At 40.6% G+C, this 25,713-nt stretch overlaps 1 protein-coding gene across 7 annotated transcripts in view; it reads left to right on the top strand.

The window, feature by feature from the left end:
• SPHKAP (SPHK1 interactor, AKAP domain containing) overlaps nt 1-22,663 on the top strand; it is a 62,064-nt gene extending 39,401 nt beyond the window's left edge. For 5 of the 7 annotated variants that reach the window (XM_054282390.1, XM_054282392.1, XM_054282394.1 and 2 more), the window contains 9 exons: nt 3,963-4,022; nt 6,933-7,067; nt 9,438-9,693; nt 9,967-13,681; nt 16,926-17,105; nt 18,996-19,082; nt 20,090-20,142; nt 20,227-20,411; nt 22,406-22,663. In XM_054282390.1, coding sequence (XP_054138365.1) covers nt 3,963-4,022; nt 6,933-7,067; nt 9,438-9,693; nt 9,967-13,681; nt 16,926-17,105; nt 18,996-19,082; nt 20,090-20,142; nt 20,227-20,411; nt 22,406-22,549 — 4,815 coding nt within the window. In that variant the 3' untranslated portion in view covers nt 22,550-22,663. The remainder of the gene's footprint in view (nt 1-3,962; nt 4,023-6,932; nt 7,068-9,437; nt 9,694-9,966; nt 13,682-16,925; nt 17,106-18,995; nt 19,083-20,089; nt 20,143-20,226; nt 20,412-22,405) is intronic. The other 2 variants (XM_054282391.1, XM_054282396.1) reach the window with 2 other exon arrangements.
• Nucleotides 22,664-25,713: the final 3,050 nt, after the last annotated feature.

The raw sequence follows: 25,713 nt of genomic DNA, 5'->3' as shown, positions 1-25,713 counted from the left end.
TCATTTCCCCCTTTTTGCAGGCTTGCTGTTCACTGAGTCAGGCAGCAACACTGCATTGCATAAATGTGGGCATATGAGGTAAAATTCAGGTTGCACAAGCCATCTGTATAGAGTTCTCATTTTCAAGTCTTGTCTCTTCCTTTCTTTTAAAATAGATATTGAAATTTTTGGGAGGGTGGTATAATGCAGATTTATTTGATTTTACGGGGGGAAAAAAGCTCACCTCCTGCAGCCCTTCAAGCAAGTGTTGACCACAGTCCTTCACAGCACAGAACACAGGACTTGGCTCGCTTTGCTTACCAGGTTAACTATATCCTGGAGCCATTTGGCAGTGAGGAAAATATACTGTGTTTACATTACATCCTTACATATTTTATAAAAAATAATTGCTTAATATATAGTTCTTTTAAGAAGTGAGGTGTTTACATAATTTCTGCACCAACTCAAGAGCATATTTCAGGAGTCCACTGATCCATAGAATTTACCCTATGCGTCTCTTACCAGTCATAGAAATTACCATGCAAAATCTGGAAAAAAAAAAAAACAAACTAGTTTCTCTATTTGATTTTTATATGATTGTGGAAAGTACAGACTTCTTCAAGAGCTCAGCAAGTTAGTGATGATAACCTGGCTGGAACTATCCCAGTAGAAACGTTTGATGAGAGGAAGGTTGGGGGTCAGACCCAAATCTGTGCTCCTGATGTACAAGACTCTGCAGAGTGCAAGAGCTGCTATTCACAGTGTGCCAGTGCATTAGGTGGTTTAGGGACATGCAGCATCCTGCTTTGTGCTACATTTCAGTGCAGTGGTACCTGTTCACCACAAGAACAGCTCTTTTCTCTCTTGAGCAAATGGGATTTCTACACTTGGAAAAACGACTGAGCCAAAAGCAGACACTGGCACCTACCCGGGAAGTTGTGGGTGACTCTCTCACTGTGTAAAGCCTGAATTTGGGTGAGGAGTTGTTTCCTTTTTGTATTATGCAACACCATTTAAATTTTGTTGTTTTCTCCCTGCAAAATAAGTATTTCCTAAGACAGAAAAAAAGGTGATATCTTGACATTTCTGTGTGGTTTCCAGAGAGAAAATCAGTGTAAGTGGAAAGCAAACACACTTTGGAACTGAAAAGGTGTTAGTGGGAAGTCAAGGATATGAAGAAGTAAAGGAGTGGCTGGGAAAGGACTGACATTTAAAGATACCATGATGAGGAGAAGGTTGGCTTGCAGCTAAACTAAGCTGCATCTGATACAAAGAAAAAAAAAATCAGAATTAAATTGAGGTTAGCAAATCTTGACCTGACCTTGGCCTTCCTTCATAATTTATGCAGTGTTTCCATCCTAAAGATTATTAATTGTTCTCTCGTGTTGTTTTGCCTTGTTTCAATGGAGGCGTCCCTGATAATTACTAGAAGTTAATCAAGCAAGGCAAGCTAATGAGAGCTTAAAACTTGTATTATGTAAGCAGAAAACAGGGAGAGATTTTTCATAATAGATAATTTTCTCTTTGAGCACCACCAGTGAAATATCTCCAACAAAAATACTCTCACAGTGAACTTCCTAGAAGGAAACAATAGTACAGAGCAGGCCAGGATGGAATTCTAGAGGTGATTTATGGTTGCAGTACTTCCCCATCTAGTCCTGCCTCCTGCTCCCAGCAAATGGAAAAAGTAAATGAGCTCATCAGTGTATTTCACCACTGTGAAACTGGCTTTTTTTCAAAGTTGCCTGTAATTAAAACTGCAAAATCCAAAGAACAGGAAATGCTAAAAGACTGCTTTGGCAGTGTAACAAATCAATGTCAATTGAACTTGACAAGTGTATCTGGAAACTGGATTCAGTTCTGCCACAGGTTTTCTAGTGCAAGTTCATTAGGTTCTGAAAATCAATTAAAAATAAAACAAGAAAGACAATTTGACCTAAAACACCAGATATTCCTGTTTGTACTGAGGTTTCTTGTGCTGAGGCATGAGTGAGTTATGTGCCAGGCACACCTGAACCAGAGGTGATGATGGTTTTGGCTGCTTGGAGAGAGCCTGGCTTTGGGGTGGCAGTCAGTGCCACTGCTCATCACCCCATGGAGGCAGCAAAGGGCAAATCAGGGTTTATCAGAGAATCTGGTGTCTGGCTGAAGACACAACTGCTCTGTGCAGCTTCTTCACAGCTCTCCTCAGTAACAGCCCAACCTTCAACATGGGGTGACCCTGCTGGGGAGGACTTGGAACAGACCCACACCCTCCCCTCTCCTTCCCTGGCCAAACTGGTGGTTCCCTAAGCAAAAACACCTCCATGCACCTGCACACTCACTCATGATAAATTCATATCTTGCACTGTCATGGGCAAATCAAGAGTGACATTTTCTAATGCTATTTGGTAACTACCTATTGTTGGTATGAGACATGTCTACATGTGAAAACCCAGTAGAAAGTAAGAGAAGTGTTTGTCTAATCAACTGCAGCATGTTTAGGACATTACATAACCACCACACTATGTTGCTAGAGGATATTTTTACTGTTTTGTAGCTTAGACATTTTTATAACTATTTCTTAAAAGTTCAGCAGATGACGGTGGCATATCCTGATTGTTGTCATTATCAGACACAGAAATATTTTTGCTAAAAAATGTAAAAGGGCTGGAAAATATGTTTGTAAGTTCATATAAAGATGACATTAAACTATTTAAAAGGGCAAAAAGCTTTCTTCTTCACTGGGTTTTTTGTGGTTTATAATGGGAGCACTGGCTGGATCTTTCCATCTGCTGTGCTGGCTGTTACTGCAGATGGTCATAATCTGTACATATGGCATGTGCATATATAAACTGAAATCAGGGTTGTCTTGGTGTAAAAGCAGGCACACAACAGGAGCTTGGGTGCCAAACACAACAGTGTTGGTGAAGGGGATAATTTAGAGCAATTTCATTTTCTATGGGATATTTACATGGAATTAGGGAAAGTATTTCCTCTTCACTGGAAAAGAAGTAAAAAAAAAAATCACTCAGCTCTTTTATGTTAAATTTTGGGCCTGCAATTTATTTGGAGTAAGGTGTTGGCTTCAGCTGTGCCTTGAATTTGTGTTAGGCTTTGGGTTAAATGAGGACAACACCAAACTCTCATAAACCTCACAGTCAGCCTGGTTTTGGAGTCCCTGCTTCTAACTCAAAGCTGGAGGAAGGATTTTCTTATTAGAAAATGGCCTTCCAGTAAGCATATAATAAAACAGAAATCTTGACAAATTAAATGGTCTTTAGATCTGAAGTTTGTGTTTAAGCCAATCTCACTACCATTTAATAGTCACTCACAATAATCAAAGTGGCAAAAGCCCTTGTCATCAAAAGTAGAACTTTCTGGGGAAGAACTTGCTCACCAGGCAGTTCAGCTTTTCTGCACCTGTGGTGCCAGTGAGCAGAGCTGAAAATTTCGTGTGGAATATTTCCCCATGAATCAAGTTTTAAGAATTACTTTTATAAAGTGTTAAACTTCTCATAGACATTCTGGAAAGTTAGGAAAGGTACTGGATTATTTATGTGATGTGCAGAAAACTCTAAAAGCAGCTCACAATTGCACTTACTTAAAAACATTTAGCAACAAGTGCCTGAAAGAAAAAATCATTGGAAAAACAAGACATGAAGAATTTATCAGATATGTGATCAAATGTATTTTCAACATTTTCTCTACCTCTACTGACATCCTCTGTATTACAGTTTATTTGCAATATTTGCTCATTCATCAGACAAGCCAATTGTCAGCACAGATAAAGTCATGACTCTTACTCCTTTTTTCCCTCCTTTCTTAACATCTACTCCACCGTTCTCTTTACAAACCTTTCTACCTTTCTTGTACTAGGAAAAGGCTTCACAGTGAACGGCTTCAGCTACAAGGCTAGAAAATGAAAATATAGTGACTTTAAAAGGGTTGCTGCCACTCTGATACAACTTTATAAAGTGCTTTTTCTTTTTTTCTCATTACAGGTTTGTTTTGTGAATTTAGATGCCAACAGAGATGATTGCAGCGATGAGCAAGTGAAACAGGTAACTGCTTATGTCTTAAAAACATGCACAGTGGATCTATTCAGGCCTACCAGGGCTCTCTAGTAAAAATAATGATTAAAATTCTATGAGCAAATCAAAGCCAAGCCTAGATTTTTAAGTGCTACAGAGAGCAATGCGTAAGGAATCTGAAATTGTCTCAGCACTGGACTATGTTACATATCATTTCTTATTCCCATCCCAGAAGTTTGTAATGAATCATTGCAGTCTGAATTCACAGCAGTTATATGAGCAGATTTCTTGCTTTTATGAGAGAATGTTCACATGCATCCATTTTCTTTTAATTTGGCATAATACTACATGAAAAGAGTTTCTGATGTCCAGCTCTGGCACCAGTTTGTGATTTCTTTCTCTGTCCTACAGCCAAAAAGCTCCTGAAAATCTTCCACTCATCTAGGTCTTGTTCAGCTGAGCTGTCTTACTCAGTCAAACTCCACAGAGGTAGATTATGTACTCTTGAGGAGAGGGTCTAGATGGAACAGAACTAAAGGTGTGTGTGATCTGTTTAACTGAAATTTACAAGAGTAGGAAAAAATAATTTTTTTTAAAGCAGTAAAAAACCCTGGTTCTTTTATAATCACTGAGACAAACTACATCATGATATGATATGATATTTAAAACACATACCATTCCAGAAAAAAAACCAATAAATCTGCAGAAGTCACATTTTAAAGAAAGGGCCTGGTGTCACTTTTGTGCTTACATCTTCCTTTATCAGTTCCTTTTATCATCCTGGCTCGGTGCCCATGTTTGGCACACCAATAGAGGAGCACAGGGAGTGAGTGAGCTCAGGTGGGATCTCCTGGCAGTACCCAGGGAGTTCCTTGGTTAAACCTTTACAGTTCATTTGCTGGAAACACTTCTAACTCATAGAACAACCAGTGCTGGCACCTTGATGCGTCCTGCAAGTCATTTGTTAGCAGGAACAGTTTTTCTGTGCTGTGTTCTGCATCCTGGATCTGTGAAAATTCAGTTGTCAAAAATAAATATGGCATCTTGCAGCAAAATGATTTTTCTATTGAATCAGCAGGTTAACTGTGCAGAACAGCTTGAGAGGTTTTACTTTACTGAAGCCACAGAAGCACTGGTTGTTTTCTAAAATGTGGTGGTTTTATTGCTGTTTACAGTGTTTGTTGAGGAACAAAAGCTATGAGAGGAAATAAAAAAAGTTTCTCCCTCAATCTTAGAATTAGACATCTGTTCCCAGTTTTCAGTGTAGGTAATAAAAATCCCCTGCTAGCACAGGTACTATGCATTCTTTTCCAAGAGGAAACTCCCTCATCCCCATTTCTTTGTGTAATAAGCAGGTTTTGTAAATTAGCATTGAGTGGCATGGAATTTTTATGCAATACACTGGTGTGGTGAAAGCATTTCTGAGAAGACTTCTGAAGATGTTAGCACAGCTGTTGGGCATAAGAAATAAATATTTACTAGCAGGTACTTGATTTACTAATAGATACTGTTAGGATTTTGTATCACAGATGGAACTTTTGGAATGGGTTAAATTGGAGGGTTTTGTGTAAAATAATTGTCCTTTCAGACTTCTTTTCTTTTTTTCTGAAGAAAAGGTAAAGAAGTGAAGTAAAAGATATATAAAATGCCATCATTTCCTACCTAAGAAATCTGATAAAATGGGGCTATTTAGGCAGAAAAACAGAGATACTTCAGGAAGTGTCTGTGATAACAGAAAGGTTATAATTTTAAAGAAAAAAATAAATTATGAGAACTTTTTTATGCTACAGTGAAACATCAAACTGAATTGAAGCACTGAATTCAGTTATGTCACATAAAAATATTTAGTCTCATCTGAAGATCATTCCCCTGAAAAGTGAACTGTTTCCCATTATTGATTTTGCTTTTCTAAGCCAGAATGTTTTATTATATCTAATTCAATCCAAGGAGAACTAACAGTACTGCAGGCTTAATATTTTGAGGATAAAAAGGAAAAAAAAATGAAGTATTGTTTCCCTGGTTAGTAACTAAAGCAGATGGCTGGGTGCCCAAATCTGCACTCCCTGAAGGGCTTTGCCACACATTCTGCACTGACACATGGGCCACGGTGGTGCAGAAAATGGAGGTGGTGTTTACTCTGCTCCTGCTCTGAGGGGTCAGCCTTGGTTCTCTGCTCACAGAACAAGGACACCAAGGTCCTTGGCAGAGAGAACTGCACCCTCAGAGCAGGTGTTGCCTTTTTGGCCTGGCCTTCATACACAGAGGAGCCCAAATGTCCCCTGCACAAGCTGGGGGCAATACACATCTCCTGTATAGCATCACTGATGCTGTGACTGTTCCTGCTTTTGCCTCTCATACATAACACATAGGGAGTGACTGTATCATTACAAATGGAAGGTCATGAAGGGATGCAGTGTAACAGCAAAGAAAGGCACATTTCATGTATCTCCAATATTTTTGCTATCATTGCATCAATTTGGTTGGCAATTTCTAGGTAACTTCCTCTGGTTTATTGCTAGTCATATGTGTGGAGGAAAACAGGAAGATTTGCCCCGTTCTCATTACCATGCCTACTGAAGCTTTTGTGTTTCAGTCCATGAGAGAGACACTGTTTTCACAGTCTAAGGAACTCACATGTAACAGGAACTATTTAGATGCACCAATCCAGTCAAGCTGTTTACCATGTAACAGTGTGAGGGATGGCAGATTGTCATGCTGGACACTTGAGCAAAATTTTATACTAACATCCTTGTCTTGTCTGGTGTCTCAAAAGAAAGAATGTGCATTATAATGCTGCCAGTTCTATTCTGCATCTACTTGAAGCAATACTTCCAAGTGAGCTTTCTAAAAGGATTCCTCTAAATGATATTTAATTTTAATAATTATAACTGTGCAACTCAGACCTCATTACCTGAGAGCAAGCTCTGTTTCCTTCTACAGAAGCTGATCAGTGTCTCACCCAGCCTCCCCAAACTGATCAGTTCGATGAACGTACAGCCACCGAAGGAAAATGAAATTGTCCTGCTCAGTGGATTGACAGCAGGAAACCTCCAGGCTGATTATGAGGTTCCCCAGGTAGGAGCCAAACTCAGCTTTAAGATCACATCATGCCTGTGAAGGGTGGAATTTGGAAAATGGGAAAAAGGAACTTGAAAGCAAAGACCTGAGATCAGTGTGAGATGAGTGGAAGTTTGTGAACATACAAACAAACAAACAGCCTCTGTCAGACAGATTCAAGTGTGGTGCACAGCAGGGGGACACACCAGGTACACAAAGGTAGCTGAGAGATCCTGCTATTCCCCCTGGATCCTGCAGATCTGGGTTGCAGCTGCTAATGCTTTAAGCCACACTAGCACTTGATCCTTCAGGGGAGGCAGGCACTGCTGTCAGAGATGACTGATTTGTAAGGCCAGATTTCAAGGGCAGCAGAGAGGGAAAGAGGTGACACTTCTGTGCATAGAGCTGGGCCAGGGCGCTGGCCTTTCCAGTGGCCTTGCCACTTCCCACTTTCATTCCCAATCCATCTTCACCCCTCAGCTTCATTAAAACTGCAGAGTTACCCTGGAGTACACGACTCTCTCACCAATTTACAATGTGAGCAGGTATTGCCAGGTTTGTCTGCCGCAGATAAGAAAATAAGGGAACTTTCTTTCACTGAAATTACGTTGTGTACAAAAGCCTTCCTGAAGCAGACCCTGAGACAGCTGTATTTCAAAGATCACTGAATTTTATAGTTTACCAATAAGCTGATCATTAAAGAGAGCAATTACCTGGTTATTGAGCTTTCTTGCCACTCATGACTAATGGCTGAGTTTGGAAATGTTTAACAAATACAGGCACAAGGCTGTGGTGGGAGCAATGGAGCTCCAAACCCCACATCCCAAGATGTTGCAATCCACACAGGGGTGGTCTGAGACCCAAACAAGGTAACTGAAATACCCAAGTCACCCATGTCTCCACAAGCCTACAGACACTGAGACTGGCAGCCCTCTCACAGAGAGTGGAGTCAAGAGGCAAACAGGAACTAAATAAATGTCTGTCGAGTAAAGCTTTGCATTGAGACTGGATGAGATTTATTGGCCAAATATGCCACAGTCATCCTATTGCTTGGCTTTCAGAGAAATTCATTTGTAAGGTGACTGGCAGAGTTTTGTAAAAGGATTTTTATGCTACTCCCCCTCAAGCCGTTTTCGCAAGTACAACCCTACAAAATGTGGATTAGGGAAAAAGCAAGGGAACGTCTGATCTAAAGCTGCATCTCTTTTTCATAGCATTTTTCACAATACCGTGCATGCTCAAGCCTGATTCAATTTCATAGCAGCTATCTAATTTATCTTTTCTGTTTTAACACACTGAGTTATCTGGTTTTCTTTTCAGACACATTTTTTATGTGGAAAGGAAGAGCAAGCTAATGAACATGTTAATCTAGCATAACACTCATCCCACTCTCTTCATTAGTAGAGGATTGGTTTGCGTTCACAGTCAAAAGGTCCAGGATGGTGTCACCTTCCTATGTTAGCTACTGTGCAAATGCCCAGGGGGTCCAGGGCATCTTCTGCACAGCCTAAAACTTCTGCCTCAATCCAATCCAAAGTTGGTGCCACCCAAGCTGGCTCTTTCCTGGGAGCCTGAGTTCAAAGCATGACAAGCTGTAGAAGCTTGGCTTTGGTTCAGGATCCATCCATACAACAAGCATGGTCCCATGCCGAGACATCGACTCAGCTCTGTTGTATAAATGTCCAACTGTTTTCATATCAGTAAAATGAGGATAACAAGAGTTCCTTCCTCTCAGTTTCTGTCCAGCATTCAACTTAATTGTACAGCTTCTCTAGAGAAGGCAGTTTTATATAAAGGCTGAACACATTGTGCACTGGACCCCCATTTCCAGTGGGAGGTTGTATTGGCCTGAAATAATGGGGCTTTGGATAAAGAGGGAGAGCAGCAAAGAAACAGAATAAAACAAAAAATATTTTAAAATGGTCTGTTGGATCATCTAAAGGTGACCTGCTCTTTACAGAATTATCAGGCCAGTATTTACAGGGCTGTCTTCAAACAAGCACTGCAACAGAAGTGACCTTGAAAAGGATTTCATGCCCACAAACAATTCCCTCCAGAGAGGTATTACAGGTAGTGTGAGGTCATTAATAACAGCATGTCAGATGACTAACATCAAATAATTATCTGTCATTAAAACAACAAGTTGATTGAAAACAAACAATCCCCTGTGATCCAGCTGGGTTCTCTACTAAAACACTTGTATAGCAAAAGCTGTCAGTCCAAGGAATCTTATTTTGGCATACGTGCAACTGCATGCTGTTACTAACATCGAAATGACAAATCGTATGGCATCTGTGCAACAGAACATTCCCGAGATATTTATAGAGAAGGAAGCTTAAAATAAGTGTTATTTTTTAATTGAATAACTGAGATTCTTTTCCCCTCTAGTGTCCTTGGCTGGCAGATGTCTGCTTGGTTCAGTGTGCGAGGGGGGACAGGAGGAACAGCGCAAGCTGCATCATTTTTGAAATAAACAAGTTTCTGATTGGACTTGAGCTCGTTCAAGAGAGGCAGCTGCAGACTGAAACTCGTGTCCTAAAGCCTGAGGATGACACAAACTGCTCTGTGTCCTCAATAGAAGAAGATTTCCTCACAGCCTCCGAGCACCTCGAGGATGACAACGAGGCTGATGAATATAAAGCTGGTAAAAGCAGGGGGACTGAGCATAATTGTGCTGTTGCTCATACTGCAAAACAGCTATAGCAATGCTCACAGAAATTGCACTTGATGTTAATTCATGCATATGTAATTTAGAAAATGGACAGCCATTCATATTTTTTAAGTTTTGTTCAAAGACAAGGTACATGCCTGTGCAGTACTTTTACAGAGCAGTAATGGACTACAAAGTTGTACAGCTCGTTTCTTTTAGAAATCACAAGTTAGTCTCCAAAAACTAATTTTTAATTTTTCTCAACAGGTCATGAAAAATTAAATGTTTCAGAAGCATCTTCAGATGTCAAAAAAAGTAAAGGAAAGGGATTTGAAAACATTCACTATAGAAAAGCCAGGTTGCCATTCATTCTTGAAGGGAACTGCATTAATAAAGATAATGCAGCTGCTCAGGTCTCTGAAACTGTGAATGTTTTGGCTGAAGATGGCATCTCACAACCTGAAGCTAAGTCAGACCAGGAAATACTGTGGCAGAAGGAATTAGCTGAAAAAGGTACTTCATCATTTAGTACTACTAATTTGACTAGCGGCAGTGAAAACTCAGCAGTTGTGTTAGAAGATGTATCTGTAACCAAAATGGCCAAAGAGGAGCCTCGGGGTGACCCCACAGCAAAACACAGCAGCAAGGCAGACGGGGAAGATTGTGCAGGTATCAGGAAAACTGATCCTCCCTCCCAGAATGAGCAGGCGACCACAGGCCAGTACGCCACAAATTTAGCAGAATCTGTTCTGCAGGATGCATTCATTAGACTGTCACAGTCTCGACCCAGTTTCAGTGAGGAGGCTGCAGTCAGCATCTCTGTGGGAAGCTCCTGTAAGTCAGAAGATGCATCTGCTTCCCGATCATGGAATGAACTCCCAAAGATTGTCATAGTGCAAAGTCCAGACAGCTCTGAGAATGTACCTGACTGGCCAGGGTCTGCCTTCCCCAGCCTGAGCCACTGGGCTGAGGCAGAAAGCTCTGCTGAAGTTTCAGATTACTTTGAGGAAGAACACTCAAATGGCCATGACCAAAGTGCACTGGAAGTGGCTCTGGCTTGTGCAGCCACTGTCATTGGAACCATTTCCAGTCCCCAGGCTGCAGAAAAGTTCCGCCGGGAGCAGGAAGCCGCAGACTCGAGAAGTGGAGTGGCTGCTGATGAGGAGGGGCAGGCAGCACCCTCACAGCTCCTCGACTGTGCTGGCACGGAATATTCATTCCCGTCTGCACTCTGTGGCATGACTCAAGTGGCAAGTGCTGTAGCCATCTGTGGCCTGGGGGACACAAAGGAGGACAAGTACCCTGCAACTTCCAGTGGACTTCTGTCTGCTGCTCAGGCCTCTGCAGCCATCACCCTGCATTGCAGCTTAGCTGTAGGAAGCAGCATGGAGAAGCTGAATGAGAGCATTGCCGAGGCGCTTCTCAAAGAGGCATCCGTAATTCTGACAAAACCCAACACATACAAAAATGTAGGGCATTTTATGGAATCCATGAACAGGAAAATTATTGAAACAGCAGCAAGACCACGTATTCCACGTGCTGATGGAGTGATCAGGGACGAACTTGCACAAAACTTATCCAATATTATTCTACGACATTCTATGGAAGAGGTTAGGAAGAAGAAACAGCTACAAGCCCATTTAGAGGATGGCTCAAGTACACAAGACATTTTCACAGAGACTGCAAATGAGTTACTTTTTAATATAATATATTTCACTTGCAAGAAGATGAACGACATAAGGCAACTTGAAGAGTGTTCTCCTCTCTTTTCTGAAGGCACAAAAGCAGAGAAAGTAACAAGAGCAGAAGGATGGCCAACAGCCTGTGAAACTTCACACAGCCCCCTTGATCACTCTGCTGCTAAGCCATTTGGTACATCCTACAGCACCAGTACTAGCAAAGATCTTGAAAAGGTCACAAGCACTTGCAAGAGTGAGTTCAAAGATGTAAATAGCAATGAAGTTTCCACACTGAATTCAGAACCAAGTGGAGATACAGGGCATAACATACTTGGTGCAAAAACATCTCCCAAGAAGAGATACCTGAAAAGAACCGCACGAGACTGTTACAAATCCCCAAATCAGAGTAACAATCAGCATCAGAAGAAAGACTACAGATCATTTTCAGACAGAGAAAATACTCTTGCAAACAGTGAATGCAGGCACGGTGTTCAAGAACAGCTGTCTTCCAGTGCCACCATAAATACAGAAAACCAAGCCAAGATTAAGTGTGATTCTGTGCTAAATAATGATGTTCAACTTAGCTTGTCTTTGTTAGGAAACCATGTGTTGCTTCCTTCTCAGCCTGTGCTACAGGTGAAAAATTCAAGGGACAAATATTGTATAACAGACTTTGCAGAAGAATTGGCAGAAACAGTTGTCTCTATGGCAACAGAAATAGCTGCCATTTGTCTAGAAAATTCAAATGGCAAGCAACCCTGGTTCTGTGCGTGGAAGAGAGGCAATGAATATCTGGTGACCCAGAGTTTATCATGCAGAACCATGAAAAGGAAGAAGGAAACCCATACCAATGGTTCTGTGGTTCGGAAGCACAGGGCGCCTCGGCTTAGTGAGATCAAAAGAAAAACAGATGAGCATCCTGAGCTAAAGGAAAAATTGATGAATCGGGTAGTAGATGAATCTATAAACCTTGAGGACACACCAGATTCAGTCAATCTCTTTGCGAATGAAGTGGCTGCCAAGATCATGAACCTCACTGAACTCTCCATGGTTGATAGCATCTGGCAAGGTCCAAACCACCCCAGGAACAGACTGCACTGTGAAAGGTGGAGCCGAGCCAAGGCCTCAAGCTGTGAGAGCATACCAGAGGAGGACTCAGATTCCAAAGCCTCTTTCAACACCCTAGGCCTCATGAACAGCTTTGGTCACTCTCTGAGCCAGACAAGTTCTGTCTCAAAGCAGTCTAGTTGTGAAAGCATTACAGATGAATTTTCAAGATTTATGGTGAACCAGATGGAAAACGAAGGAAGAGGTTTTGACTTATTACTGGATTATTACGCAGGAAAAAATGCAAACAATATCTTAACTTCTGCCTTGCAACAGGTAGCCAAGAAAAATGGCCATCTTAATGTAAGACCAAGTTGCCCATCCAAACAGTCCAGCACAGAAAGTATAACAGAAGAGTTTTATAGGTATATGCTAAGAGAAATCGAAAAGGAGAACAAAGACAATGCATCATGCTCTCGGAATTCAAAGGACTGGTGTGGCAGTTTGCTGGCACCCTCTCTGCGGTCACCTTTCTGCTTCAGGCAGTCATCAATGCCCGACAGTCGATCCTCAGGCTCCAGGCTTACAGTCAACGTCCCAATAAAAGCAAATTCCCTGGATGGGTTCGCCCACCACCGCCAAGATTCCCTAAGTGTCCAGTCCGTCAGTACCGTGGCTTCTGCAGGGCTCTGCAAGTCTGACTCGTGCCTGTACCAGAGAGGCAAGACTGACCAGATCACAGACATGCTGATCCACGAGACCTGGGCCAGCTCCATCGAGTCCCTGATGCGCAAGAACAAAATCATCGCAGATGAGACAGAGGCTACAGAGGCAGACCAGTTTTACAGTGATTCTCCACCACATGTGGAACAGTATGCAAAAAGACTGGCTGCAAATATTGTTGAAAGTGGTAAAAGTTTAATTGTTGTCCAGCAGGATTCCTTTGATTATACGAGCCGAGAACACGTGGAAAGCAAACATTCCCAAAGCACAACCCAGATACAGCCCAAACCCAAAACGGAGGAAGTAAATTTGGATGAGAAAAAAGAGCACATGAAGAGCCCTGGAAGCCTCCCTGCAGGACAGCTCAGGGAAGTGCCTTTAATTCAGATAGAAACTGATCAACGAGATGAGCCAGATAAAGACTCAGAGTCCTTGACTTCATGTGGCCCATCTGGAAAGGGGGATCAGAGCAAAGAAAAGCCTCCAGCAGCTTTGGATGGGAAACACATGGTTTCCAGTTCCCCAGTAAGTAGGTAAGTGACAAAACAGCAAATCAGCACATTGCTTTGGTCTTTGGTTTATTTTCCCAGTAAAAGTTATTTTGATAAAGGAAGAAGATAAGAGTGGTACTTTTACAGAAATAAGCAGGATAAATTTTGACTACAGGTTTCTTTTGGCATAAAATCATCCAATCATGTGTCACAGTGATACTTTCTGAAGAAAACTTATATTGACTATGACATTATGGTATTAAGATTTAAATCTAGTACTGCACAGACAAGGTCTCTCTCTACAGACATTTATGTCTCCCATAAAGCAGGAAAGATGGACCAAGTTTAAACTTTTATTTAGTGCAGGCTGGTATCTGAACTAAAAAATAGATAAATAAAAATCAGTGCTAGTGTATAACAGACAGTAGGATTTGACCTGTACTTCTCTGCTATGCTTGTTGCAAGTAATGTTTTCTGTACCTGGAAACAAGACCAGACTTCTGAGAGCTTGAGGTTTAACTTTGTGTTTACAGCCTGGAGTTACAAGTAGTAAAAATTCTTTAGTGAAGGAAAAATAAGAATAAAAGTAGCCCTCACCTCTTAGTTCAAGACTTCTCTGGTAGAATTTAGATAGGGAAAAGAGCATTTTATTTTAATGTCCTTTTGTAGAGTTTACATCACAGCTTACCACCCTCTCCTTACAGCTGTACTCCTTTTGTAAGGAAATCTGAAGCTTGCTTTTGTTGAGGTAAAGTGTGAGCCATCATGAGAGTGCAGTGCAAATGCAGAGTATTGCTGTGGGTGCTCTGAGGTGAAGGGAATGCTCTCTCTCAAGGTGTTGTCTCTTTGTCACAGTACTTCACTGTATCTGTTCCTTTAGTGGTCTCTAAACTGCCAGTCTTGGAGCACTGCAGCACCTCATTATCTCAGAGTGGCAGAAAAAGTGCAGGTGCTGGTGTTAGAAACCATTTTGTAGCTCATTTTATTCTAGGCAGGGCTGTGTTTCAGCATTTGACAAAGCTCTGCTTGAAGTGAGAAAGGAGATAGATTGTAAGCACTTCCCTGTGTACGGCAGCAATTGGGTGGATAATTACCGTGGTGTCACTGGTCTTTCATACTGACTCTCCTGCACTAACCTTCCTCTTCCTTTAAATGCAACCTGCTTTTAGTAAGATAAATTTAGAAATCCACCTATTTGGACTCTTGACTGCTTGAAAATGAAGTTATTTTTACACTTTACGAGCCCTTTCATCTTTTCCTCTGCCTTTGAAGCAGAGCTCCCAACATGGCTATGACATGGTTAAAGCAGGATTGGTAGGGCAGAATTGCTAAGCAGAGGCTACATCTGCCTGAGCATCTTGGCTCAGCAATGCTGTGCAGTTCTAGTTCAGCTTGCCTCCATTTCTGTCCATTGGCCTCATTTGCAGCATGAAATGCAGAGTTCTTCCAAAGCAATCTCAAATAGAAGCTGCTCAAGTGCTCTCCAGATGTGCTCCTATCCTTGCTGGGAAGGCAAAGGCTCCAGTGGTTCTTCACACAGATCTGAACTATTTGTGGCATGGCTGTCTGGACTAAGTCTAGGCTGAAGTGAAAACCTAGAAATGTATATAATGTAGCTATAAAAGCATCAGTAGAAATTGCTCTGATCCACTCCTACTGCATGAAATTACTTGCCAGTTCAGATACAGGCACATAGGACTCCAAGCAAAATATCAAGCAGAAAGAGTCAATTAGGGGGAAAAAAAGCCATGAAGACCTTCAGCAATGAAAAAAAAGCTGTTTCTTGTATGTAGGCAGTGCAATAGAGCCACAGTTACACAGAAACTGTTCCAAGTGACTGTTCACAAGTGGGGAACTGTCAGTTCAAAGCATCACTGGTGTGAGATGTAATTGCATAATGAATCAAACAAAACCCAAAATGCCAAGAAACATCACCCACACAATCTCTTGTGTTTTGGACCAGGTATCAGGAGCTGCCTGTCCTGTGCTAAGAAGCTGAGTGACACCCCTGCCCTGTGGCCTGGCTGCTCAGAGAGGGCAGGGGCAGAGCCCTGGGCACAAGGCTCGGGGTGGCAGGCACAGGGGCTTGGCAGAGCTGACTGCCAGGGGAGCAGAGCCCCAGGCAGGCAATTCCCATTCTCCCTGCTCAGGCTGCATCTCTGTCATCCAGCATTAATGCAGCAACCTCTGAGAGTGAGAGCTGGCAAAAAGAGATACCCACAATGATACTGTCCCAGTGTATGCCTAATCAAGGTGATTACTGAGGAGCAGTAGATTTCTGGTGTGACCTCCTGCTTTACCTGAAAGCAGATGCCTTAACCACAGCTACAGATAAAGGTCTGAAGGCAAGACTTCTCTAGAGAGATCCTGCAGAGGGTTATCTGAACATAACATTGCTTTAATCCCTAAATTGCAAATGCAGACTATCCAGTGAATATAACAAAACTACAGTTTTGCTTTACTTGTTATTCTGGCACTACAGTGATATAATTATTGGAGGGACTGATTATTTTTCTTTGAACCAAAAGCCCAGCTTAGCTGTAAAAACTGAGCAAAAATACAGTTTCTTTTTTTGTTTCTGTGTTTGTTGGGAGCATGTGTACATATATATTGCATAGACACATGTGTGACATATGTCAAGTGTGCCTTTTTCCCTTAACCCTGTACTTTCTAAACTCAGTCTGGGCTCCATCTTCAATCTGGTTTCTGACTGTTGCAATATTTTGTCCTTCCTCAACCTAAGCAGTGAAGATCCTAAGGACATGGTAGACTCAGAATCATTACTGATTCACAACTCACGATACTTTCCTACTTTCACTTCTCTCAGATCTACAATTTTAATAAAGTAGAAAACCCTGTCAAGAACTTTATTCACCCATTGCACGACAGGAATTTAGCAGCAATATATATCTCCAAGAAATTCTGTCATTCTGCAGTAACATATATCACATATTTCAATCGCTGATTGACTGAAGTGCATTAAGCAATAAACCTTTACAGTGATCAGGATTTTTATACATGCTAAATCTTTCTGTGCAAGCTATGCATACTTAAATCTAGCGTTTGTGTTTATTTATAGCAGTCATAAGAAAGTCCTTTTTTAAGAGCATCTCAGGCCAGATGTTCTGCTGGACTCTATGTATAAATTATAAGCTTGTCCAATCTTCTGCATGTGTATAATTCTGCAGCTTGGTTGAGTTTAATGAGCAGCATTGCCTGAAGATTGGTGGCACCAGTTTGTTTGCTGTATTACAATATCAATGTGCCTTCCCTATTGCTCTGCCAGCAGCAGCCCTCAGAGCAGATCGGATGCTGAAATCATCGGAGAGACCAAAACAGCTGAAGAATTTCCAGCCCATCTCAGCAGCAGTGAAGAGAGCACTGGCAGCTGGTCGCAGCTGGCCAACGATGAGGACAACCCTGATGACACCAGCAGCTACCTGCAGCTCAGCGAGCGCTCCCTGAGGTACCCAGCCCACGTTGTCTCTTCCCCTGCACCCTGTGCTCTGCCCACCAAGCCTACCCTGCATCAGCAGTGAGAGGCAACAGCTCAAGGTTTACTCAGAATACTGTAAAGAATGTCTAATGGCAGACTTTGTCTCTTTATTTTTTAGTAAGGGAAAAAAATTACCCATGTTCTGATTCTCAGCCAGGTCTTTTTGCTATTGGTGAGTAGCTCAATTCAGACAAAGAAAAAAACCTCCTGGCATCACTAAAGTGTCTCAGTCCTACTGCAAAAAGGCCATTGTAAAAGTTAATTTCTATAGTCTTTCTTTTAATTTATTTGCTGCTGTTTGCCTAATGTTTATCTTGGCACCTCCTTAGCCAAGATTGACAAAACTGCCATTCCCAGCAGAAATCCATGCACTGAGAACAAAGATTGAGCCCTGATCTGATTAGACTGGCACAGGGGTGCAAATTAATAGAAGATGACCACCTTTTCCCTGAGTAGACATAAATTCAAGAGTTCCTACTACAATGACCTGATTTTGTTCCAATTCAACTCATGACAAAAGTTTGAAAATGTTATTTAGTCCTTGGAGTTTATATAGAGTGGTGGTAGTTGGACTTCAGCCCTTTCATAGCATCAAATTGAGTAAGGTTTTTCCTTCACATGCTCTTAGACTGTGTTTCAAAATATTATCAAGTAATTACATCTTTCTCTTAAGTATTAAGATGACAAGGAGGGAAGACATTATGGTAATGAAGCAGGGAAAAGAAAGAGTCTCTGTCAGAGAGCACTGTTGGCTGGCTGAAATGACTGAACAAAACATGGCTGTCAGTGCAGCTGAACGTTCATCCTGTTATTACAGTATAACCTTTAACAAAGTCCTTGGTCTGAAGGAGCTGAAGTATTGTGCCTTTCAGCTCTGCACTGGAACAGAAATTGCTACAGCAAGTCTGAATGCATGGCATGCTGACAATGTCTCAGATTGTCTCAACACACTGATTAGGAAAGGAACTGTCTAATCAATCCATCTAATGTAGGGGAAAATACTGTTAGTTGGTTTTTCAGTAAAAATTAAGTGGTTCACTGCGACTTGCCACACAGAATTTGTTCATGGTAATTGACTTGCAGCCAGCAAATTCACAACCTGTCCATGAGACTATCACAGTATCTGCATAAACATTCACTGTCACATTTATAATGATGTTATAAAGTGAGCTGGTAATATTTTTTCCAAATATCCTCAAGTGTGCTACTTCATCCTTGTGAAGAAGCCAAAGAGAATTCTTCTTTGTATTTGTGGTCCCAATGAACAATTGGCTTTGATTAAAATCTCAGTCTTTCAGAGTAGTCAGAAACATGAGGGGCCATCCCTGTACCTGTGGGTTCCATCAGACCCCAAACAGTATTTGGGGTATGATGCAACACACTGAAACTGCTGCTGGTTACCAGTGTGGACTTACCCTACAGGTAAGTGTGTGATGGGCAGCCAGTGCCTTGCTCCTGAACTGCCCGTGTTCACAGGGAGCTGGATCTTTGCAGGTTTCTTGCAGGACATCTCTGTACCTGCTAATCCTTCTTTTCAAGGACTCAGACTCCATTTTTGTTTGAGGCCAAGTGTTCATTGCATAAGCCATTCACAAGAAGACAGCCCACTTTCTTCCCTTGCAATTTACAGCATCACTTGATGCACCTGATACATGTTTGATCTACAACTATTTTAAAAGAAGCCCCATTACTTTAAGCAGACTAGTGTGCTTTATTCAGGGAACTACTTGCTGAGCACAATTGATTTTATGGAACAGAGCTCCTCCCCGCTTTGCTTTGTACAGAAATAAATTTTTAGAAGATGTATGGAGACATGTTCAGCACAGCTTGGCACTAATACTTCAACTTTTGCTTTGTCAGCAATGGCAACAGCAGTACAACTAGCAGTCTTGGCATTATGGACCTGGAAATTTATCAGGAGAACGTGCCATCTTCTCCTATGATTAAGTAAGTAGTCACTGAAGTGAGACTTGATGTTTAGTCCAATTTTAACTGCAAATCATTTATGCCACTGAAACCATGCCAAGCCCTGCTTTGCACCTGCTGCTGTGCCTGCCCATGGCTTCAGAAAAAAGCACATGCAGGTGTCTGTGCAGAGTGAGGGCACCAGACAGTGAAAAATTACAGGAAAACTCAATCAGGTGGATCTCTTGAGAACACAGATCCATCAACCACCCTGTCTAAAACACAGTTCTCTGTGGTATCACTTTTCTGTCATCAAACCTTCTTCTCTGAATAACTTCAGATATTATCAAGACTCTAGTGTAATACCAAGGAAAGTCAAGCAAATAAGGATCAATTAAAAACAATTTTTAAAAAACCCAATAGCATTCTTTCCAATAATAATAACAATAATAATTTGGCCCACAGTAATTTTACCTATTGTTTCTGGGAGTGTTTCTACTGAACATGCAGTTCAGTTATCAAGAGATGTGTGAGTGCATCCTGCCTAAAGATCCTGGTACAACCTGCCAGCTGGTGAATGTCATTATGCAGCCAGGGCACACCCACTGCACAAACCTACACAATGGACATCACATACTGAACGTGGCAACTTCTGAAGTCAGTGACATCAGAAAATTGTCACAGTAAAATACAGACATTGGAAATTCAGCATTTCCACCCAGGTTATGAGACTTGCTGTGTCTTACCATAATGTCATTTGCTTGTCATTTCGTGAACTCTAAAGATGCACAGATCCTGGTGAAACGTAACACATGACATAACTAATACAAGTACTTCATCCTGTTACAGAAAAATGCTGCAGTTCAGTTTGTCCTGATTCACAGATTAAATAATGAAATATATTCAGCATTTTATTGTTTCATCCTGTGTAACCTTTTTCTTGCAGTTTTCTAGGTCTTGCATTGAGGGAGAAGTTTATTCATCATGAAGCAGTGTTGTAGACTGTTCCTAAGTATGACTAATAAGCTTTGTTGTTGTTTGTTTCTAAGTGAATTAGTAGAAGAAAAGGTTTTCCTTAAAGAACAGACAGAAAACACTGAGGGTAAGTTGAACTATATCAATTAAAACATACAGTTTGAAGATAACACAAGCAATTACACAGTAACTAGTGGGATTATTTTTCTAGAAAGTACTTCTGAGCTTTCAGTGGGAACAGCGAACTGCCAAAAGGACCTCCTGGTGATAAACTTTGATCTGGAGCCAGAGTGCCCTGACGTGGAGCTGCGAGCCACCCTGCAGTGGATTGCTGCTTCTGAACTTGGAATTCCAACTATCTATTTTAAGAAATCTCAGGAAAACAGAATTGAAAAGGTAATGTTTACAGAATTTTGCATACTATTAATTTCTACATAACTGTAACAGTTCTGATTTATTGAAGTTATTTACCTTAAAAGCAGATGCAAAAACATCTTCATTACAGCAAGATGGCAACACTACTGTTCATGAGAGAAAGGAATGAGAGGACAGGTGTGTCAGAACTTAAAGGATGTGAAATATGTAGCACATTGTCTATGGCGTAAGAAAATGTCACCATGATACGTTGATGAATCTGTTCACCTTTTCATATCAATGATACATTAAATACTAATGCCCAAGGCAGAATTAACAGAGTCCTTTATGTGGCTGCATTTGAAAGGCTGCGCGTGGCTTAGATGGAGTTTAAGTGCAAAGGTTTGAAAAAATAAAAATAAAAAACATTTTTGTGTAGACATCACATGTATAATGTTCACCTACTTGGTCATTATAATGTGAGACATTGTTTGGACTTAAGATTTTCAGTCCTTATGCTGGTTCTGCCTTGCCTCTAACACCCACTACAGCAGCCTGAGGTTGGTCTGGACTTGTGCCTGGCTGTTCATAAACTGCTCCAGCTGAGGGTGCAGCTGTTGAGAGGAGTCTCTTTCCAGAGAGAGTGGAGAGACAGATGACTGAGAAACCTCCTGAGGTGTTAGCCCAAGCCAGAGCCAGGAGCAACACTGAAGTCCAAAATAGCCACAAGAAGTGCAGACTCTATTTCTGAATGATCAGCTGGGGCTCCCTTGTAGACCCCACCAAATACCAACCACAGCAACTCAAGAAAGACCTAAAAAGAGACCCATTTCCAAGATCAGCAAGAGAGCTTAAGCTTTAAGACTTAAAAACATGCTAATGTTTAAGTCAATTAATGAAAAGAGTATTACAAATCAGTATTTTGGTCTCTTATGGGAAGATCATTTGGAGTAGCAGAGATATTGTTTGATTTTCTTGAGTACATGCATTTGGGAATCATAAACATAATTTAAAATGCATTCAACAGCAACAGTCCAAATTGCATCTAATTAAAGAAACAGCTGTCAGCTTTACCCATGTGCTTTGGCAAACAGTTAATTCAATTGCAAAAATACACTAGAGAATAATGAAGCACATCCTGCCTACAACAGCATTCTTGGAAATCACGTGCCTATTAAATATCATTAAAATATATATTAAAAGTTTAGGCTGCAGTGTGTAAATAGCAAACAGCTACACTAACTAGAGACACAATCTTTTCTTTTGTGCTCTAAAACTAAAAACAGAAGGAGCAAACTAATTACTGTGAAATTAAAAGAATTGAAAAGTTTTGATTTTCATTTATGTGCTTCAGAAGAAAAAGGGACCAGATGGATGACCCTGTGTACCAAGTGGACAAAACTCAGGATTTTTTTACAGCTGCTTAAGAACATATATTTAACCTCTGGTTTCTCAAGAAATTTAAAAAAACCCCCAAATACAGATACTGCCTATGTTTAAAACACACCTGTGATAAATGTCTTCATGTGACAAAATTTCACACAGAGTTCCCTCTCATCAGTACTATTTGAATATTTAAAATACTGTGGCATATAAATATGGAAGTACAGAAAATTAAACATAAAGTAAAATATAGCTAGTGGTAATGCAAAAAAATATGTTTTCAAGATGGATAATCTCACTTCCATTATTTTGACAATGAGTCGTTGGTAACATGGCAAATAGCGATCCTTTATCAGACTGACTTTGTCTGGTTTTACTTTCATTGCAATAAATAAATAATTGACAGAAGCAGTTAATTTAGAAAATGCCATGAGAGCCCATCAGTCTTTGGGGAGCTATGGAACTAGAGAAATTAAGTTTTTATCAATAGCAAGAACGTTGATGTTGCTGTGCACTGAATGGTGCCCACTCCCTCAAACAGCTGTACATTTACAAAGGGTGGGCTGACAAGAGTCTGTGTCTATGCATTCCACCAAACCTTAGAAAATGTTCACCAAATCTCAAGTGTATTTCATGGTGTTGTTTTTATTTAGTTTCTAGATGTGGTGCAGTTGGTGCAGAGGAAGTGCTGGAAGGTGGGGGATATCTTCCAAGCCGTGGTGCAGTACTGCAAGCTCAGCGAGGAGGGCAGAGAGAGCACACCCAGCCTGTTTGACTGGCTGCTTGAGCTGGGCTAACAAAGCTCCTGGTTCAGCTCTCCTGTTTTATTCCAGTTTAAATAAGCAGTGGTTTGTGTAATGCTCTGATTTCTGAACATCACTGAATAAAATGTGCAAAATGTACAAACTCTACATGAACAGCACAAGTCCGTGCCACAACTGACCCAGGAGCGAAGTGGATCTGAATTTATTGTGTCTGTATCATGAGGGACTCTTGACATGTTGTGCTGTAGGATGCACTGTACTATGAGGGGATGGATTTTTAGCCTCCTGAATTAATGAACTGCACAGTAAAGACTTAATTATCTAATATATTCAATTTTCATCAATTTAATTAAATCGGTCAGGTAAAATGGGATAGTAGCCTACCATTCAGTTTTAAAACAACACTGATATTTGTACAGTTTAACTGTTAGAAGCAGAGTGTGTTTCAGAATGCCTGGAGACACCCTTGTCCCTAGATAATATTTATGGGTTTCTGAAATCCCCATGATCTGCTAAGGAGTAAAAAAGCTTTTGAACACTTAACACCTTTGCAGTTAGACAACACCATAAAAAGCTGCTGAAAACACATTTTAGTTTCTTCCCATGTGTTTATTTCTCTTCCATAGCTATTCCTGACTCCTGCAACCTTCCCAAAGAAATAAAATCCAGTCTCCTAGTTCCTATCCTTAAAAGATGGATTCCCTGGGAAGCAGTGCAGTTCAGTACAGCTACACCTGGTAGATCCTGCACACAGCTCTGTGAGCCAGGGCAGCAGCTCTCGAGCCCTGTCCTGCCCCAGCCCTGCAACCTCAGACGAGTCATTTCACCTCTGTGCCTCAGTGTCCCTGCCTGGCAAAAGGGAATCATGATAGTACAGCTGTTACCTAAAGTGCTGCTGTTGAAAGCACTATGTAACATTTTACATATCAATTAAAAGCAGTGAAAAAAAGAACTATTTTAATTTAGTGTAATTGAATAAATTGTTAATGAGGTGAAGAAATGCATATCTTAAAAGAGCACCATCTTGTCCTAAAATTCTCAAGGTTAATTTTTGTAACTTAGAAAAAAGCAAAATGTTTGTTAAAATTTCAGCAGACATATGTATTCATTTTGAAGATACTATGTGTGAGAGTTCACATTCCTATAACATTTCTATAATTGTTTGATAAGATATACTCTGCTATTGTCCTGTTGAGATGACCTGTTGATATCATGCACTTAGTAATACATTCTCTCAACTCTGCCAAAGAGACTGGGTGTGAATTTAAACGTAAACATGACTTACAACATCACAGCTCTTTTGCAATTTGTTTTTTGAAAATACTTTTCATCTCTCTTACTCAAATAGTGGAATAGAATACCTGCCTGCTTTTCCCAAAAAACTATTTAAGAGAAGTTTTATTTTCCATATAACAGTATATGCTTCTGTAATATTTCTTGAAAAAAAACCTATCCTTTTGCACTAAATATTTTTGAAAATTTTGAAGTAGTTTTAAATAATTTATGAAAAAGAGCCATATTCTCAGTTTTATCTTTAAAACCATTACAAAAGTTGCATGATTGCATCACTCATTTGTTACAAAATACAAACTGTTAGTGAATCAAAATCTAATGAGGAACATTAAATAACATGAGTAATTATCAATCTACTCTGCAGTATAAACAGAACAGGAGAGGTCGCTTTACAGTCAAAAGAAAAGTGAATTTATTGCAAACACTGAACATAACTGGAGTCACTGGGCCAATGGGAAAGTGTATTTATTTTTAAACCAAATACAGTTAGTTGTCAGTATACAATTTTTTGTTGTGATAGAATAAATGTTTACAAAGCACAAATATCATGACAGAGTTGTAACAGTGTGATGCAGTTTCTCTGTACAGTAGTTCTTAATGTTGCAATTAATTCAGAAATAAATTTATGTTATAATGTGTGTCCTCTTTGCCTTCCTAAAATGTTCACAAATGAGCTATGGATTTTTTTGACCTATTAAATACTTGCCTGCCATCCCTGGAGCTTCTCAATGACAAATCTGATCCATGGCTCTGACCAAAACAAGGCAGAGCAAGGTCCAGGTCTTACCTCAGTGACAGAGCTACTTGGGTTCCACAAGTCATTCAAGAGATAAAAGGCTAAACATAACATTCTTAGTATCACAATAAAGATAAATGATACCCTGAGTGCCCAGCATAATTCCCAATGTACAAGCCTCTATCAGTGCTCACTCTGGCTGCTTTCAGTACTTGCACAAGTGAGCAGGAGGGTGGGGAGAGAAGTTCTGGGCATTCCCCTCTCCTTGTGTAAGTTCACAGGGGCATTTACTGCAATATTGTCTGCATACCTCAGGTCTACACATAAAAGGAAACCATTACTTCACTGAATAAATCAGAAAAGCACTTGTCCATTCTTCTTTTTTTTCAATTTTTAAAAAAATGGGTATTGAATACACCCAAATGAGAACAACATACAGCCTTAGGTAAAAATCTCCCTCTGCATGAGCATGATATAGGTTTTTAACATCAGGAGTGGCTGCTCACCATCTTTCTTGATAAAAACTAGGATACAACAAATTAAAATCATATGAGCAGGATTCAAAGAAAACAAAAAGAGATGAGAAGTTATCAAATGAGAGGATGCAAGGAGCTGTACACAGGTTTGAGTGGGAGCTGCAGCAGTTCTTGCAGAGCTGTCTCAGGGATGCCCTGGCCATCAGAGGCCTCATGGAAGCAGCAGCCAGGGCTGCAGTGCTCCCCTTTCTGGAGGTGGCTTCAGGGGAAGGTGCATTGCCACCCCAGGCTTGATTCTACCACCCACATAATGAAGAGCAACCTTTGGCCTGCAGATCTGCTACTCTTCAAAAGCAATTCTACTGTATTTGAATTAGATATTTAAAAGCTTTATTTTTTATGTTTTTGTGTTTAGGGTTCTTTTAATGTTAAGGTTACTAGAAGCTGAAAAACTATAATCTACCTCAATTTTGTTCGTACCTCTGAAAATTTTTATTGTCTTCAAGTAAATGAACCATTTATGGACTGTGATAAAAATAGCCACCTGCTAAATTCAGTAGATAACTTTTCTGAAGAGGCCAGTTTGACACTTGCTCTTGCTCTGTTTCATGCAGAGCTGCATGACAAACAAGCACAGGAATGCCACTGTGAATCCTGAAGTCTACATTTCAAAATGACAGCGGGAAAAAGCT

The sequence above is a fragment of the Melozone crissalis genome, unplaced genomic scaffold (genome assembly GCF_028551555.1).
Source record: "Melozone crissalis strain CALT ecotype California unplaced genomic scaffold, PUWL_Pcris_2 ptg000034l_1, whole genome shotgun sequence".
Classification (NCBI taxonomy): Eukaryota; Metazoa; Chordata; class Aves; order Passeriformes; family Passerellidae; genus Melozone; species Melozone crissalis.
This window is presented reverse-complemented; position numbering and strand designations above follow the sequence as displayed.